The sequence below is a fragment of the Cynocephalus volans genome, chromosome 13 (assembly GCF_027409185.1).
Source record: "Cynocephalus volans isolate mCynVol1 chromosome 13, mCynVol1.pri, whole genome shotgun sequence".
Lineage (NCBI taxonomy): Eukaryota > Metazoa > Chordata > Mammalia > Dermoptera > Cynocephalidae > Cynocephalus > Cynocephalus volans.
The window spans coordinates 48574756-48592534 of record NC_084472.1 but is presented as its reverse complement, the minus strand read 5'-3'; the positions used below and the strand labels follow the sequence as shown (position 1 = coordinate 48592534).

Sequence of the window (17779 nt, the reverse complement as noted above, 5' to 3'; positions counted from 1 at the left end):
TAATTCAGTTTTGAGTAAAAATATAACGTGCTTATGATTCGAAGTTAACGTTAAAAGGTAGTTTAAAGACCATGTACTCTTTTATAAGTATTTTCCCCATGAAGTCTTATCTCACCTGGCCAGTCCAAGCTATTTATCAGAACATCCCTTCCAACCATGTACAGTAGGGAAGATCTTAATATCATCATCTCTGTTACATCTGCAGTGAAGTTTTAACAACCCGTATAGATTAGTCCCCTAGGTCACTCTGAAAATGCTTCCAAATTTCTTGGAAGTATTATATATTATCCTTAAAAACTCTCTGATTTTGTATTTTATTCTAAAGTATAGCTGAGCTGTGGAATATCTCGCTATAATACAAACACCTATAAATGCTAGGGTAAGTATAAAAAACTAAATATGTATAAAAATACCATTATTAAAGGAAATCTTAAGTAATGTCTAGTCAAATGGCCCATATAATGCTGATGATTTAATAAAGTAGCCATGTAAATAAAGTAGGAATAATTTTGGACTGATAAATTCACCAATGGAGGGACCTACTTCCAACAGTTTTTTGCTTGTGAGAAGAGGTTTTCCTTAGATTGCACTGAATTTTCTTTGTTATAGCAGATTTACCTACAGATAGACGCTAGTTTCACCCAGCGAGATAAAAAAAAAAAATAGAATTCCTCTTTTAGAATATGTTTCCCCAAGTCTTTGGATTCCAGATTCAGTGCCTTTTGTATTAAACCTTTATCAACAAAATTAAAACTGTGACCCTTTTCTATATCTACATAAGTGTGGGATGCAGTGATAAGCAGAACCGGAAATTCTGGCTTTCCAGAGAGGCAGTTTGGACATTAGCTTCATAATTCTAGGTTGCAGATATTTCTGCTTATATGCTGTGAGGGGTTTCCCAACTCAGTTGGGAAAGTTTTAGGTATACCAAAAGCTCTTTTAATTTCAATTTCCCATCTAAAGTGATTGGGCAATAATAAATGCTTCAACTTTATAATGTTCTTGTGAGGATCAAATAACAAACTGCTTGCAAAAGTAATTTATAAAATTAAGCATTTAATAGATGTAAAAATAACTAACATTTTATAGTGATTTGAGGGTTATTTTCTTACTCAATTTTTAAATACCATGATTTTGGCACAGAATACATTGTTAATACCACTTTAGAGGCAAAGATAATATGGCTCAGAGAAATTAAGCAAGGGTACTGTGTGGTGTTTTAATCAGAACGGGGACTGCCCTTGGATGAAGAATCTGGGCTCTCTCCTATCCCCTGCCAGGCCCTAGAGACCATGCAGTCCTTTTCAAAGGCCCAGGTGGCCTAACTTGGGACCCAAGAGGAATTATCAGCAACAAATGTAAAGCACTATACATATATACAAGGAATGTCTGTTTATAATGGTTATGTCCAGAACTGAGTAACAGGCAGGCAGGAGAGAACAGATGATTCCATTATTTTGACAGTGGATCAACCTAAGAGATCAATAACACCTTAAAATTTAGTTGAAAGAGTTAAGTTGTTCTCTTGCTTAGAAAAAATGTTACCCTGTTAGAAAGAGAGGGTGTCTTCAAGAGTTATAGCAACTATCACCACGACTGAGCAATTTTGGGGATCACTGAACTCTGATAGGTGATATCAAAAGATCTTTCAGTACTTCTTTTATTCATTCATTCATTTATTAATTCACTGGGGGTGGAGTAAAGAGAAGCCAATCTATAATTAAATGCTTCTTCGTGTGTGTATTTATAGACATTGTTCCGGATGTGTTTCCTGAACTATGGTAGTGGGAATATTAAATAACATTTGTAAAATAAATTGGTCAGAAAAGCTTTGATTTAATCTCTTCTAGAGTTACTCAGCTTCTTTTGCTGCAAAAGTAATCTTCAATTTTTTAGTATTCAATAAACATCTCTTGCCATCTCTACATTTTTCCATTATCCCTTTATACATGTATACAATCACACATTCATTGCCCATAATAAGCAACACATCATGTACAGTTTAAGAGTTAAGTGTAGGTTTTCAATTCAGGCAGAATTAAGTCTGATTTTTTGTTCCACAACTTATGAGCTGTGTGACCTTAACAAAACTTGCTAGTCCTCTCTCTTTGCCTTAGTTTTCTCATCAATAAAATGGGGATATGTAAATTAAAAAATGTAAAGATTAAATTCGAAATCATATATAAACCGTATAGCATAGTAGCTGGTGCCAAAGTTCAGTTAATGATTATGTGGTTGTTATACATTTAAACATTATTTTTAGTATCAATTATCTTTTACAGAGTAATATAACAGCCTGAGCCACTTACAATAAAGTGAACTAAAGGCAACAACATGGTGTAGTACAAGGAACACATAACTAGGAGTGGGAACTCCTGCAATCATTTGGGATCATTCCCTTAACTAGTAGCAGATCTTAGCAATATCACTGTCCAGACCTCAGTTACCTTTTTCGTAAAACAAGGGATTTAGATGAGACAAACTGTGTGGTTCCTCTATGTTTGTCAGAACCCTAAAGTTCAAGCTCAATGTGTGTGTGCGTGTGTGTGTGTGTGTCCCAGATGGTTCTAAGTGTAGCTTGATTCTAAATGAAGAGTAGCTAGCAATGCTTTTCTTAGCTGTAAAAAATGCTACTGTTTCTGTATATTCTGGATATTAATCCTTGTCAGATGCATAGTTAGCAAAATTTTTCTCCACTCTGTAGGTTGTCATTTCATTCTGTTGATTGTTTCCTTTGCTGTGCAGAAGCTTTTTATTTTTTGTTTTTATTTATTTTATTTTTTATTATACATATATGTGGGGTACAACGTTGATGTTGATTTTCAATAATTGGGAGAATGTGTGGTGGTTAGATCCATATAATTAGTTTATTCATCATTACAATATGCAATCATTCTTTGTGTCTGTTGACCAACTCTTCATTAGCCCCTATCTCTCTCCCCTCTCCTCCCCTTTTCCACCTCTAGTATTCTAAAAGTTCAGCCCACTACTGTGATTGTTGTTTCTTTCTTTCTGTCTGTCTCTTATGGAGAACAGCATGGAGATTCTTTAAAGAACTACAGATAGATCTTCCATATGATCCAGCAATCCCCCTACTGGGGATATATCCAGGGGATTGGAAAACATCAGGTTGAAAGGACACCTGCACTCCCATGTTTATTTTAGTCCTATTTACAGTAGCTAGGTGATGGAATCAACCTAAATGTCCATTGATGGATGACTGGATAAGGAAATTGTGGTATATATACACAATGGAATACTACTCAGCCATAAAAAAGAACGAAATTCTAACATTTGCTTTTTAATTTGACATAGTCCTATTTGTTTAATTTTTCTTTTGTTACTCATGCTTTTAGGCTCTTGTGCATAAAGTCTGTGCCCAGACCTAGTACCTGAAGTGTTTCACCTATATTTTCCCTTAGTAATTTTACAGTTTTGGGTCTTATATTTAAGACTTAAATCCGTTTCAAGTTGATTTTAGTATATGGTGAGAGAAGCATGTCCAGTTTCATTCTTCTGCATATAGATTTCCAATTTTTCCAGAACCATTTATTGAAGAGGCAGTCTTTCCCCAAAGTATGTTTTTGTTGTCTTTGTCCGATATTAGATGGCTGTAAGCCTGAGGGGTGATTTCTGGATTCTCTATTCTGCTCCACTGATCTGAGTTTTTATTTTTATGCCAGTACCATGCTGTTTTGGTTACTATAGCTTTGTAGTATAATTTGAAGTCAGGAAGTGTTATGCCTCCTGCTTTATTTTTTTGGCTCAGGATTGCTTTGGCTATCCTGTGTCTTTTGTTGTTCCATATGAATGTTAATATCCAGAATACATAAGGAACTCAAACAATTACACAGTAAAAAATTAACCCAATTAAAAAATGGGCAAAGGAGCTGAATAGACAGTTTTCAAAAGGAAGACATACAAATGGCCAACAGATATATGAAAAAATGCTCAGCATCACTAGTTATCAGGGAAATGCAAATTAAAACCACATTGAGATATCACCTCACCCAAGATAGACTGGCTATTATCAAACAAATGGAGAATAACAAATGCTGGTGAGCATGTGGGGAGAAGGGAACACTCCTACACTGTTGGTGGGACTGTAAATTAGTTAAACTACTATGGAAAACAGTATGGAGTTTCCTCAAACAACTACAGGTGGATCTTCTATACGATCCAGCAATCCCACTTCTGAGTATATGTCCAGAGGAATGAAAATCATCATGTGAAAGAGATACCTGCACTACCATGTTCATCACAGCTCTGTTTACAATGACCAAGATATGGAACCAACCTAATATCCAATGACGGACAATTGGAAAGGAAAATGTGGAACATATACAGCATGGAATACTACTGCAGCATAGAAAACAATGAAATTCTGCCATTTGCAACAATATGGATGAGTTTGGAGAAACGTTGAATGAAATAAGCAAAGCACAGAGGGAAAAATACCACATGCACTCACTCATAAGTGGGAGCTAAGAGTGAAAGAAGGAAGGAAAGAAAGACCACAGTGGTGCATTAGGCTTGCAGAGGGAGAGAGCATACCTAGGGATAAAAGGGGAGTGGAGAGAAAGAGGATGGGGAGGGATGTTGAGGATTATTTGGGTGGGGGACATGGGCTATAATCACAATATGTGGTAATGGGCATGCTGCCAGTATGGATCTGGCCATCACATCTTGGGAATGAGTGGTGACAGTCAGCTTTGCACCCTATGAATATTCATAACCAATAAAAATAAATAAAAACAAATAAATAAAAGAATTACCTGAAAAAAAATGCTATTGTTGAAAGCAGATTATCTCTGTTTCTGTCCCTAATACTAAATGCTTTCAAATTCTTTGATATTTTTTTTTGTTATAGTAAGAGATGGTACATTATTCAAACAAAATAATTTGATTTTATTTCCCTAATGTTAACCTTGTTATAAAATTATTTTGCTAATGTTTCAATTTTTCAGTCCATAAAATACCAATGCATGTTTATCATTATGTTTATTCCATATTGGCCATGAAATACAAGAAAACTCTTAAATTCCATTCCAAACAACCTTCTCTGAAGAGCACTCGAAGTTAAAAACAACACTTCAAAATTTAGTTGACATGGGTTCCCACAATAAAACTGATAGCGATTTAAAATCCTTGTTATAACTCTGAATTACTTTGTTATTGCAGATGTCTCATTATACTAGTAAAAAACAGACACAACAAAAAACACCTGTCTAACAAACAGGAGATTGTAGGAAAAAAATGTTTGAGTCTCTACACCTGAATAGTTATGTCATACCAATGAAGCACTCTGGCATTCCAGTTTTCTAAGCCAAATCAATATATCTGTGCATCTTAGAGGCATTGAAAACATGGGGTCAAGTCCTGTACATTTACAGTGCTACAGATTTATGTGGAAAATCAATTGCTTCTGTTTACTACAAAGTGTATAAGTTACTAGATATATGCTGGAGACAAGTCTGAACAACAGCCAATCTATTAGTATGTAGTACTTCCTAGTTCCTTAATGCTTTGTAGCATTGAAGACATTTCCATAAGGTCTAGAAATGCAGCAGGTGTTTCTGAAGCCAAGTTACAGTGCAGGAGACAAGAAGGCAAAGGCTTTGCAAGGCTTGATTTCAATTTTTTAAGGGTATGACATTATTCTCTAACAGTTTTTATTACCTGAGTTGAAATTAAAAAGGAGTATGTGTGGGTTTTTTTTGCAATAAAATCAGGATTCATTTTTATAACTCAGGAAATGAAGAAGTAACACTATGAATAAAGGCTTCAAATTTGTGATACAGATTTCCACAAATCTATGAAGATGAAAATGGGCATTTGTGAGCTATTCCCAATAACAAAGTAATTAATTCATCCCATTTCTTTGCTCTTGGCTGGAGTGATAATAAACCAGAGTGGTGATGGGTTACCCCATGCTTATTAGAAGTGCTAGAGTTTCTTGTATATCATGGATATTAATTCCTTGTCAGATGCATACTTAGCAAAATTTTTCTCCTACCCAATTAAAAAATGGGCAAAGGAGCTGAATAGACAGTTTTCAAAGGAAGACATACAATTGGCCAACAGGTACATGAAAAAATGTTCAACATCACTAGTTATATCAGGGAAATGCAAATTAAAACTACATCGAGATATCACCTCACCCCAGTTAGACTGGCTATAATCAAAGAGATGGTGAATAACAAATGCTGGCGAGGGTTTGGAGAGAAGGAAACCCTGCTACACTGTTGGTGGGACTGTAAATTAGCACAACCACTATGGAAAACAGTATGGAGGTTACTCAAACAACTACAGAGAGATCTTCCATATGATACAGCAATCCCACTTCTGGGTATATGCACAGAAGAATGGAAATCATCATGTTGAAGGGATACCTGCACTCCCATGTTCATTGCAGGTCTGTTTACAATAGCTAAGACATGGAGCCAACAACTGTCCATTGATGGATTACTGGATAAGGAAAATGTGGTATATATAAACCACGGAATACTACTCATCCATAAAAAAGAATGAAATTCTCCCATTCACAACAACATGGATGAGCCTGGAGAAACTTACATTGAGTGAAATAAGCAAAGCACAGAGGGATAAATATCACATGTACTCACTCCTATGTGGGAGCTAAGAGAGAAAGAAGGAAGGAAAGACAGACCACAGCAGTGCATTGGCATTGCAGAGGGAGAGAACATTCTTTGGGCTACAAAGTGGAGTGGGTGGGAAAGGGGGAGAAGGACGGAGGTTGGGGCTAATTGGATGGGGGACTTGGGGTACAAATGCTATTTGTGCTAATTGGTATGCTGCCAGCAAGAGTCTGGCCATCATATCTTGGGCCTGAGGGGTGACGATCAGCTTTGTATCTCATGAATATTCATTACCAATAAAAAAGAAGTGCTAATTATCACACATATTTTAGATGAATACAAATGTAGAACTGAATTATTTATTTTTGAATAAGTAAAGTTTACTAGAGGATTCAACTCAAAATGAGGAAAAAATTAAAAAAAACAATTACCAAAGTCTATAGTGGGTTGAATAATGTCCTCCCAAAATTCTTGAATACCTGGAACATCAGCATGTGACCTTACTTGGAAATAGGTTCTAACTAATAGATATAGTTAATTAAGGATATCTAGATGAAATCATCCTGGACTTAGGGTGGGGCCTATGTCTGCTGATTGGTGTCCTTATTAGAAGAGGAGAGAACACAGGCATGCACAGAGAGGAAGCTGATGCAAACATGGAGGCAGAGATTGGAGCAGCGCATCTATTAGCCAAGGAATGACAAAGACTGTAGGCAACCAGCAGACCTTAGGGCAGAGGCATGGGATGGATTCTTTCCCGGAGCCTCCAGAAGGAACCAGTACTGTCAACATCTTGATTTCAGGTTTCTGGCCTCCTGAATAAACTGAGAACAAATTTCTGTTGTTTTAAGTCACCAAGTTTATGATAATTTGTTACGGCAGTCCTAGGACTAATACAGGATTTTTGATAGTGAAAAGGCTAATACTTGCTGTTCTCTCTCTGTCTCTCTCTCTAATGATTTTACCTTCTTCAGAGAGAATGTCCTAAAATTCTGTGTCTAAGGAGTCAGAATCTTGGTTTGATAATACTGAGCTGAATGTGTTAAATTCCATTTGACAAAATAACTCAGAAGTACTAAGCAATTCACACCAAAAAATTCTGTTGGCCATATTATTCATTTACTTTCTGGACCATACCCTTCTTAGCTGTTCAGATGATAGAGAATTAGCTTTAGTGGGAGGACATCTTCAATTTAGGTAATCAAAAGTCACAATATGCCATCAGAGTCTTTTATTTGTTTTCTACTTTACATATGCAATTAAAAATACATATTGTTGCAGAAGCAAGCATCGCTCAGTATTAATATTTTGGCGTATATTGGTTTAAATAATTTTAAATGGATTCATTTTCTTTATTAATGTGAACTCATACACTAATACTAATTTAGAACTGAGTTATTAAAACCATATTTTAAATATTTAACATGTGATTTAATAGTTTAACCTACACCATTTTTAATAGATGTACAGTATTCCACAATATGATTGTGTCTGAATTTTCTAAGTAACTTCCTAAAGGTTGATATTTAGGCTTTTTAAAAATTATTTGCTTTTAAGGTAATGTTCCAATGAACATGTCTATAGTTTAAAACTTTGAAAAAAAAAAACAAAAAAAAAAAACATAACCACTACCTAGGATAAACTCCTAGAAGTTGGAAACCTGGGTCATATCTTTATGAAGAAAAATATATACACACACATGTGCATTCACATACACACACATATATACATCTGTATATAACAATTATCTACACACTACTTTGCAGACAGATTCTAGAAATTTTCTGTATCATAAGCAGTACATGAGAGTTTACGTTTCTCATATGCTTTCCAGAATAAGGTATCATCATTCATTTTTATCTTTATTACTTTAATCAAAGAAAAGTGCTATTTCACTTTTGTTTTCATTTGCATCTCTCTATTTATTAATGAGATTAAACATTTTTATTATGTTTATTGGCCATTTATAGTTCTGTGAATTGAACGTGAATCCTCAGGTTTTCTATTGGAATGCTCATCCTTTAATTGTTTTGTCAAAAGAAGTTTTCTTTTTTTAAATATTTTTCATCTTTTTCATTTGAGGGGAAAAGGAAATGACAAGAAAGTTTCAGGACTGTAAATCTTCATATCTCTAAAAAGCCAGACTTTAATTAAATTATCCTTAGGGTTTCTTCTAGGCTAATCTTAAATCCTGGGAATTGAACTGAAATATTTTCAGCAAGAATTTTCAATTTTGGTGATTTCCCTCCAAGTTAACTACATGTTGTATAATGAGCACATAGGCCTCACTTTAACTTCAATTATTTTTACTTTCTTTCCATTATTTCACCAGAAAAACAAAAACGAAAACAAACAACAACAACAACAACAAACACACACACACAACTTTTAAAACGGCATGGTAGAAAGGTAGAATGCCATAATTTCCTCTTAGATGCAATAATACTTGCCTAGGAGATTTTGTCTAGATTTAAAACAAGTAATGAGATTTTTGGCAATCTACCTTGGAAACACTCTCACCATTAAGCTAAAATTTTATAGACATAAAAGGTAAAAAAATGTGAGTGAAAAAAGCAAGTTACTCTCAAGTCACTGAAGGCTAAACAAGAGTTTATGAGGTATGTGTGTGTGTGGGTGTGCGTGTGTGAGTGCATGTGCATGTTATGATTACAAATGGACATTTACTGAATATTTGGTGTAGAGAGAAGGGATATATAAAGGGTTCCCTTCTTCTATTCTCACTTGCAGTGATAGTTTACTTTATCCATTCATTGTAAGTTATATGCTTTATAGTTTGTATATTATACTGAATCCAGGTTATGTGCCATCCCAGATTTGCTTAACTTCCCCTACCAATCTCTGTCATGAGCCACTACATTTCTTCTCCAGACCTAGCAATAGCTTAGGCTATTCCTAAGCCCTAAGCACTGCTGCTACCCTGGACCAAGCCACCCTCACAACAAATGCTTACTGACAAGGAAAAACCTCTATGTTTGCAACTCACCAGAAACTCTGGCTTCACAGGGCTGTCTGAAGGTACAGAGTAGTCAACAACCTGTTGGTGGACTTTGACAAATGATAGACAAGAGAGAAACTTCTCACACTTTCTATCCAGCCACAGACTGTGAGACCTAGCAGTTCATGTGGCCTTTCAAGAGAAACCCCATAAGACCTAGCAAGCTCTGTGTTTGTTCCAAAGTTGTGGTCACCCAGCTCAATATTGTACCACCATTGTCTGATTTCTTTTTTTCCCTGGCTCACTTCCCTGGGCCTACGCCTCCAAAGACATTACTTTGAAAGCCTTGCCTCAAACTATTTTCTAGCAATCTGGATGGACATGCATTAAAGGTTGCAACAGTTGAAGGAAATAAATGATCACTCATCTTACGAAATTAAAAAAAAATACTGCATAAAAACTGGGTCCAGCTTTCATAGAAAAGTTTTAACTACTATGAATCCCACCAATATTGCTATAAAAGTGAATATATTTTTGTATTTATGGAAAATAGAGTAATCACTCTATTTCACATTGTACCATTTTCATTTCCTACCCCCATTCTTATTCCTGGAAATTGGGGGAGGGGGGTCAAAGTGGCTTAAACTTGAAACCATTTTATTAGAAGATTTTTAAAAGCTGTTAATTAAAAAGCTAAAAGTTATTATATAACAGGAGCTGTTGATGAATCAGCAATGCTGAGAAACTAATATGAATAAAAATTCTGAGACATTTACTAAGATGATCATCCAGAAGCAAATATATAGTGAAAGCATTATAAAGAATATAAAGTTAAAAATATAAAGGTGATTCTTGTTCCAGCCAATATATGTCACCTGCCATGAAAGAAAAGAATCAATGTTCCTTTGAAGTGAGAGTATATTTTATTACTAAAGCATTCAGTTCATCAAAACCTTGCAAGAAGACACTATGTGAACACTGACCTGTGAACAGGTACCACAGGTTGTTTGGCTCCAGGGTTTCCATCTCACCCCTGCGGGTTGTCTTTCGGTGTCGAATTTTATAGCCAGTGATAAATCCATTTTGAGTTCCTGATGGAGGAGGCAGCCAGCTTACTTTGATACTCTGTAAAATAACAGATGTAAATTAAAACGTTGGGGAAGGAAAAGACAAGAAGACAGGGTCAAAGAAGTGACCCAAACATAAGTGCGAATAAAGCAGAGAGGCAAGAAGTGTTAAGGATTGCCTCTTAGGGCCAAATCACAACCCTTCTAACCATCGGACAGCATTTTTACTTGTCTGATTTTAACAAAAGTACACAATGAATCTATAGTAATAGAAATCATAACTGTAGTTGTCTAGGGCAGTTGCATGAGAGATTGATTGGAAATAAATACAAGGAGACATTTAGGGTGATAGAAATCTTCTGCATATTGATTTTATGTTTGTTACATGGGTAGATGCGATCATCAAAATACATTTTTATGGGCTGAATTGTGCCCACCAAGATTCACATGTTGAAGTTCTAGCCCCCAGTATCTCTGAATGTGCCTGTATTTGGAGATAGGTCCCTTAAAAGGGTAATTCAAAATAAGGTCATTGGAGTAGGCCCTAATTCAATGTGATTGATATCCTTAAAAGAAGAGAAGATTAGGACACAGATACACACAGAAGACAAGTGTGAAGACACAGGAAGAAGTCGGGCATCTATAAGCCAGGGAGGGAGCTCAGAAACCAGACTTGTCAACATCTTGATCTTGGACTTCCAGCCTCTAGAACTGTGAGAAAATAAATGTCTGTAGTTTAAGCTGCCCAGTTCGTTGTATTTGTTATGGCAAGCCCTAGAAAACTAATAGACTCATGGGATTGAAAACTTAAGACTTGTACATTTCACTTTATTTTAATCACCCATCAACCAAAGAGGAGTGAGGAGAAGAGAGAGGAGAAAGAGGAGGAAAAAGGAATAAGACTGGGAAACAGAAATGAGGATGGAAGTGTATCAGCCCAGCTCTGGGCTTAAAAATAAATCAGCAGATGATATCTAAAACTGGTGAATTAAAACTGGGGAATACTGCTACATAAGCACATTATTCAGAAACATCAAAGCAAATGTCAGAAAAAAATAACAGCTCAAAGTGATGAACATGAAAGTCTTTAGGGTATGAGAACAGGATTAGGGAAGAGGCGAGAAAGGGTCTATTGGTTTTTTTTATGGGCCTTTTAGTACTATTTGACTTTTTGAAAAATAATAATGTACATGTAATACTTTGATGAAAATTTAAAGTAATTTAAAAAATACTGCATGTCCTCATTTATAAGTGGGAGCTGAATCCATAGACAAACAAACAATAAAGAGAGAGAGAGAAGGAAAGAAACAACAATCACAATAATATGTTGAATTGTTAGAAGGAGAGAACAGAACTGAGGTTACTAGAGGTGGAAAAGGGGAGGGGAAGGGGGTTGAGAGGGGGGTCAGCGAGAAATTGGTTAATAGACACAAAGAATGATTATGTATTATAATGATTAATAAGCTAACTATCCTGATCTGACTATTACACGTATACAACTATTGAAAGTCACCTTTGTACCCCACATGTACGTATAGTAAGTTATCTTTAAAAAACAAAATAATTAAATTAAACTAAAATGAAATGAAATTGTTCTTTTGAGGTGGTAGAAATAAATGACTGGCTGCTAGAAAGAAGCCAGACCCATAGTCAAGAAGTGGATTGCTGAGCCTCGTGGGCCACAACCCCAGGACCTCTGACTTCCTTTCAGTCCTATGGCAGCATGGCCCAGGACCAGCAATACCCTCCAGGGAGACAGAAGTCTAAGATCTTTGTTTCAGATCTACTACAAATTAGTTGGTGTTCTACAAATAATTAAGTTCCTTTATAATGGGAGAAAAAATGTCATCTGAAGTGACACCTGCTTGCTAAGCACTTAAACGATTTCAAAGAATGTGCCAACTACAGTCAATACGGAAGTTGTGTTATCTACAGTTGCCCCCAACACTGAATTTGAGAATCCTGAAATATCACTCCTTACAAAATAAATACAGGTTTAGGTGCCTTCGAACCTTGGGTTACAACATTTTTGTCAACTAATTGGTATGTAACCTTGTTTTATGTATGTTTCTGTTTAAAGATACCTTATTTAATATTATGGTCAATTATTAACATTAACCTTTAATGCCTAAGCAAAAATTATTTGACTTGTGCTTTCTCTGTTAGGCACATCACAGTCTTCTTGCATGTAGGAATGATGAACTTCAGCACTTCAGCATTACACTTGGGGATCATTTTAAATAGCAGAGTTGCCATCAAAGAACACAAAAATGCAAAAACATGGCACCAAATACATCACAGAAAGGGCACTTGCATACAGTATGAGAGCAGAAACAAGAGAGCAGAGTATCTCCCTATTCAACCTTAGCTGAAAACATATACATCTGGCCACTCAAATTTTTCACTGCTCTGCACATAACTACAAAAGCACCATAGGTATTGATTTTGGGTTACAGATAAGTTTTAGCAAGTAGGCAAATTCAAAAATACATAATCTGCATATAATGTAATTATGTAATAAATGTTTTTGTGTTTTCACACTTTTAGAGAAACCTAGTTACACAGAATTGATCTGATTATTTAAGTTGTTAGTAAAGATGTAAGAGAACAGCACTACTGAAATAATTTACGAATACTTTGTCCCCAATACCCTTTAAATGTGAGAAACTAAGCATCACTCATTAATATTTGTTAATACATCTTTTGCACATACTAAAGACCTGACCATGGTCTAAGCACTTCACATGAGTTATGTTTTTTATTCTCACAATCACCTTGTGAGTTAAGGTCTATTACGCCCTTTGTATAATTGTGTAAATCGGGACACAGGGTGCGTAAGTGGCTTAAAGTCATGCCACCAGTAAGTGATAAAGGCAGGATTTTAATTGAGATAACATGAATCTGTAGCTGGATTTCTTTAGGACTTAATATTACCTCCAACAGGAAGTTGAAGAGGTTGAGAGTTTAATTCATTTAGTTGTTATTCATTCAAAATATGTTAACAGCATCCCTGCTGTGTTGCAAAAACTATTTTGGAACTAAGGAAACACCTGAATAAGTCATGGTTTACCGATTTTTTTTTAATAGACTTATTTGTGGAGGAGTTTTGGTTTACCAATTTGTCTGATGAATTAGAAGTATAAATTAATAATGAAAAAACAAAATGTTAAGCACTAAAGTTGAACATCCCAGAGGGATGAGAAGGAGCAATCAATTCTGTCTCATGTGGTCACAAAAGAATTTATGAGCCTCATCTTTCAAGTGTGAGTTAGACTTCACGGATGGGATGGGAAAGGTATTTGAGACAGATAAAATATTGAGAACAAGCTCAAGGGTCATGACAATTTAGAGCATCTTCAAGAAAAGGTCATGTAATCTCTTAGTGGCTAGGATAAATGTATCCTGTATACAGGATAATGAAATGAAAAGGTAGATTGGAAAAAAAAAGAAATTAAAGTCTTTCAGGCCATGCTAAGAAGCATAGAAAAAAATCAATGTGTTCATTTAAGGCATTTGGGTAAGTCCCTTGAGAGATAAACTAACAAATAAAATAATAATATACTTGTATTGTCCTTAACTCCCAAAAAGCCCATAATCTTAAATACACACATGACTTCCCACCCCTGTCTCTCCCACCACACACATGTGCACATGTGTGGACATGTTTTTTGCTTCAAAGTGTTTTAGAAATTGGTAGAGAAAACCAGAATTCAATGAATTCACTACTTATCATATTTTTATTTTTCAGTGTTTCAAGGTAGTGGTGGCAGATATGACTACCATTTTTTAATTTCCCAAAGAAGAAAATTGAGGCACAGAGTTACATGAATGATTGACTTGAGGTCACCTTGCACCATCACTGAAAGATTTTCTAACAAGTGAGTCTAATGTTCCTTCTAACATTTCACACTAAAATAAGTAATCCTGGGGTCTGTTCTTGGCCCTAGGATTCTACTTACCTAAATTCTCCTAAAAATATTATTGAAAGAAATAAAACTGAATTTAAATCATTTGTTTTTAATACATTCAATAAGCCTTCCCATACGTTGCCGGTGGAAAATAAAGGAAGGCCATTTTCTAAGGACTATAGCTTGTAGTCAAAATTAAATTCAAACAGAAAATAGAAATACAAATGTGGTTGTTAAGCCTTAGACCAAGATTTGGAGCCTTTTGATTTCTGGTTAATGTTTTGCTATGCCTTGCTGAATGATGTCTCATAAGTCTTATAAATGACCTGAATCTTAATGTACATATTGAGGAAGGGAGAATAATTGTGCTTAGTATGTCTACGAAATGTAAATCACTGTATAAGCCTAGAGAACTTAATTATACTAATGATTACATGAGTAATAGTTTTTGACAGATAATCATTTTTCTTTATCATATTCAAGGATTTCCAGTGATTGCATAAATTATTCCCACATAGCCAATACCTTAATATCAATGCCTAGCAGCAATTAATTAATAGAATCAGTTATACACTCTACACGCCAGGATGTGAACCCCCTCAGTAGTTATTATTCATCTTTGAAAGTAATTTTATCATCTTTATTCATCTTCATCTGTGGGTAGCAGCTAAGTTTATTAGCATCTTTTATGCTTTCTCATTGATTTCAAGCAAGTGCCAACAGATTGCAAAGACTCTGGTGGGCAAATTCTTTCTTTTTAGGTTCTTCTTTTACAGATTATATGACTGGATGCCCCAGCTTATATTGTTTTTAAAAGTTAAAGTATTCAGCCTTTTTTCTTATTTAGTGGTACAATGTGTCTTGTTTTCTATGAGGGACCTGTTCTGTCCCTGCTCTGTAGCTCAGACCTTATTTCCCATTCCCTTACCAAGCCACCTAAAACTGTCACCATTACAGAAACATTCTTTTAAAACAACCTAGTTTTCATGGGCAAGCGCACTAATGATTTTTATTAAAAGTACTTAACGCATGACCTCTGACTTTTGAAAAATCATTTCTACTAGCTGTGACTTGACTTTTGGTTCTTTTATTACTTGAGAGGGAGAAATTAATCCTTTTAACTGTTGTAGTGTTCAATCTTGAATCAAGGATTAATTTCACCTTTTTTCAGATTTGGGATAAAAGAACTGTAAAATTTACCTTTCCCAAATCCCTCTTGGATTACCATAAAAATTATTTATTTTCAAAGTAAGCCTGGTGAAGAGCAGTTAAGTTTATTGATTTAAAAGAAAGAGTCTTTTTGGTCATATTTCCCAGCTGCCTGAGATAGCCCTGTCCAATTCAGTGATGTGGTATTATCCTTTTCATGTGCTCCATTAATCTATTACTTTATATTTCTCTTCACTCTAGATGCATATGAGTAGTAAGTGAGAAAACAAACAAACAAAAAAATTGATAGGCCCACCACCCCCATTTTTTTTCAGAAGCCACACTTCACAAGCATCTTATTTTAACTCTACATACCTCATTACAACATTGACATGCTGTTTTACGCTCCCCAGAGTGAACTTCAGGTGAAGATAAACCTGTTTTAGACCCTCTCCAAACACATTCAGTTACTCTACCAAAAAGCCTTTTTTAAAAAAATAAAAATAAAAATAAAAAAAGGACAGCATTCCCATAGAAGGAGATCTGTCTATCTGTCTTCTTTTGGTGTATACGATGAACACATCTCAGATTTATTTTTTTAAAAATCATTCACACAGTGAGAAATGTCATCTAAAATATGCTCCATTTCTTAAATGTTCCATTTTTATATTTCCTAGCTAAAGGAAACTGAGCTGAATTTAAATCTACATTGGGAAATTGACGTGCCATCACTTTTCTCTGCTCCTTTAATAAAATTCTGAGAGCTCAACTTTCACAATTCCAAGGAAAAAAGGGAAAGCTAATATCTCACCCAACTGACATTATTTTAGCAGCACAAGGGCCTTGAACCAGTAAATTAGGGTCAAATAGCTTTCCAAACCTTCACGGTGAGATCTCTAATCTACTGTTCACAGAGACACAGAGTACCCTGTGTAGGCTGATAATTTGTCAATCTGGTAGGCTAATATTTTGCACACTTTCAATGTAACATATTAAAACTATTTCTCAAGTAATTTAAAAATGAGGCTCAGAGTTCTAAAAGGATAAGAGTGAGTAATAGTTGACAGTAGCCTGAAGACTCCTCGCTAGTGATGGGGTTAACTCAACTCTGGCCCCAAACCCGCATGCCCGTTCTATACGGTAAACACTAGTGATCTACTTATGAATTAACTCCGAATGTTAAATAAAGCTCAAAACCCAGGCACAGGTGCATGGGAATATGTATGGGACCTTCTTAATTCATATAAGAGGTGCTTAGAAAATCTTATTAGATGTTCTATCTAGCATGCATTTCTGAATTGTTGTTTAGAGATAGACAGAATAGTGTTCTGCAACTTCCAGGTATTCAATAAGTATAAAATGGGTGAGCAGGAAGCATACTGTTCCCTCTCAGCTTTTCCTTATTTGTAACTGGCAGTAGGGACTGTTTACATAACCACATCAATTATAAATCACAAGATTATAACTATCTCCCTCCTAGTTATTGAGAGGTGTTCAATGACAAAGGGCTTAGAAAACTGAAAACACTACAAAATATAAAGTTTTGCTCTTATTTTAATTTTTTCATTTTATTATTGTTAGTAGTAGTAGTAATAATATGTATAGCTGTTTTGAATCACACAAAAGGACATTGGAAACTGAAGCAAGTTTTCAAAGAATTAAGTCATCTGGTCACTTTGGCCTCAATGATTGGTTTTTGAAGACATAAATAAATGACTGAATGATTTTCATTGAGGATGAACTTCCTTCGTGAACACTTTATGTGATGGCAACAACTACATTACGAATCTCTGGGAAACAACCCTCTTTTGCCACTCGAAAAACCATTGAATGCAGTATGTGGAGAAGTGGTTTCTTTATGGCAGATTTTGCCATATTCTGATGAACGGCCCATAGAAACATCACTTTCCTTATTTATTACTAAAGCCCTGTTGAAGTTGATTGTCAGATATGTAACCATGTGTGTCTTCTATCACTGAAAGAAAAATAAAGAAAATTTATTTATTTTCTGCCATCTAGACTTTGCTGGCTAACTAAATAAAATTAATTTAATACCCTTAAACTAACCAAGAAAATGACCCTCAAATGCAGGGTACAGTC

General features: G+C 35.2%; 1 protein-coding gene across 1 annotated transcript in view; it reads right to left on the bottom strand.

Annotated features, from left to right (window-relative positions):
• DCC (DCC netrin 1 receptor) overlaps positions 1–17779 on the bottom strand; it is a 770973-nt gene that overhangs the window by 213371 nt on the left and 539823 nt on the right. Inside the window, exon 14 of the mRNA XM_063076686.1 lies at positions 10539–10680. Coding sequence (XP_062932756.1) covers positions 10539–10680 — 142 coding nt within the window. The remainder of the gene's footprint in view (positions 1–10538; positions 10681–17779) is intronic.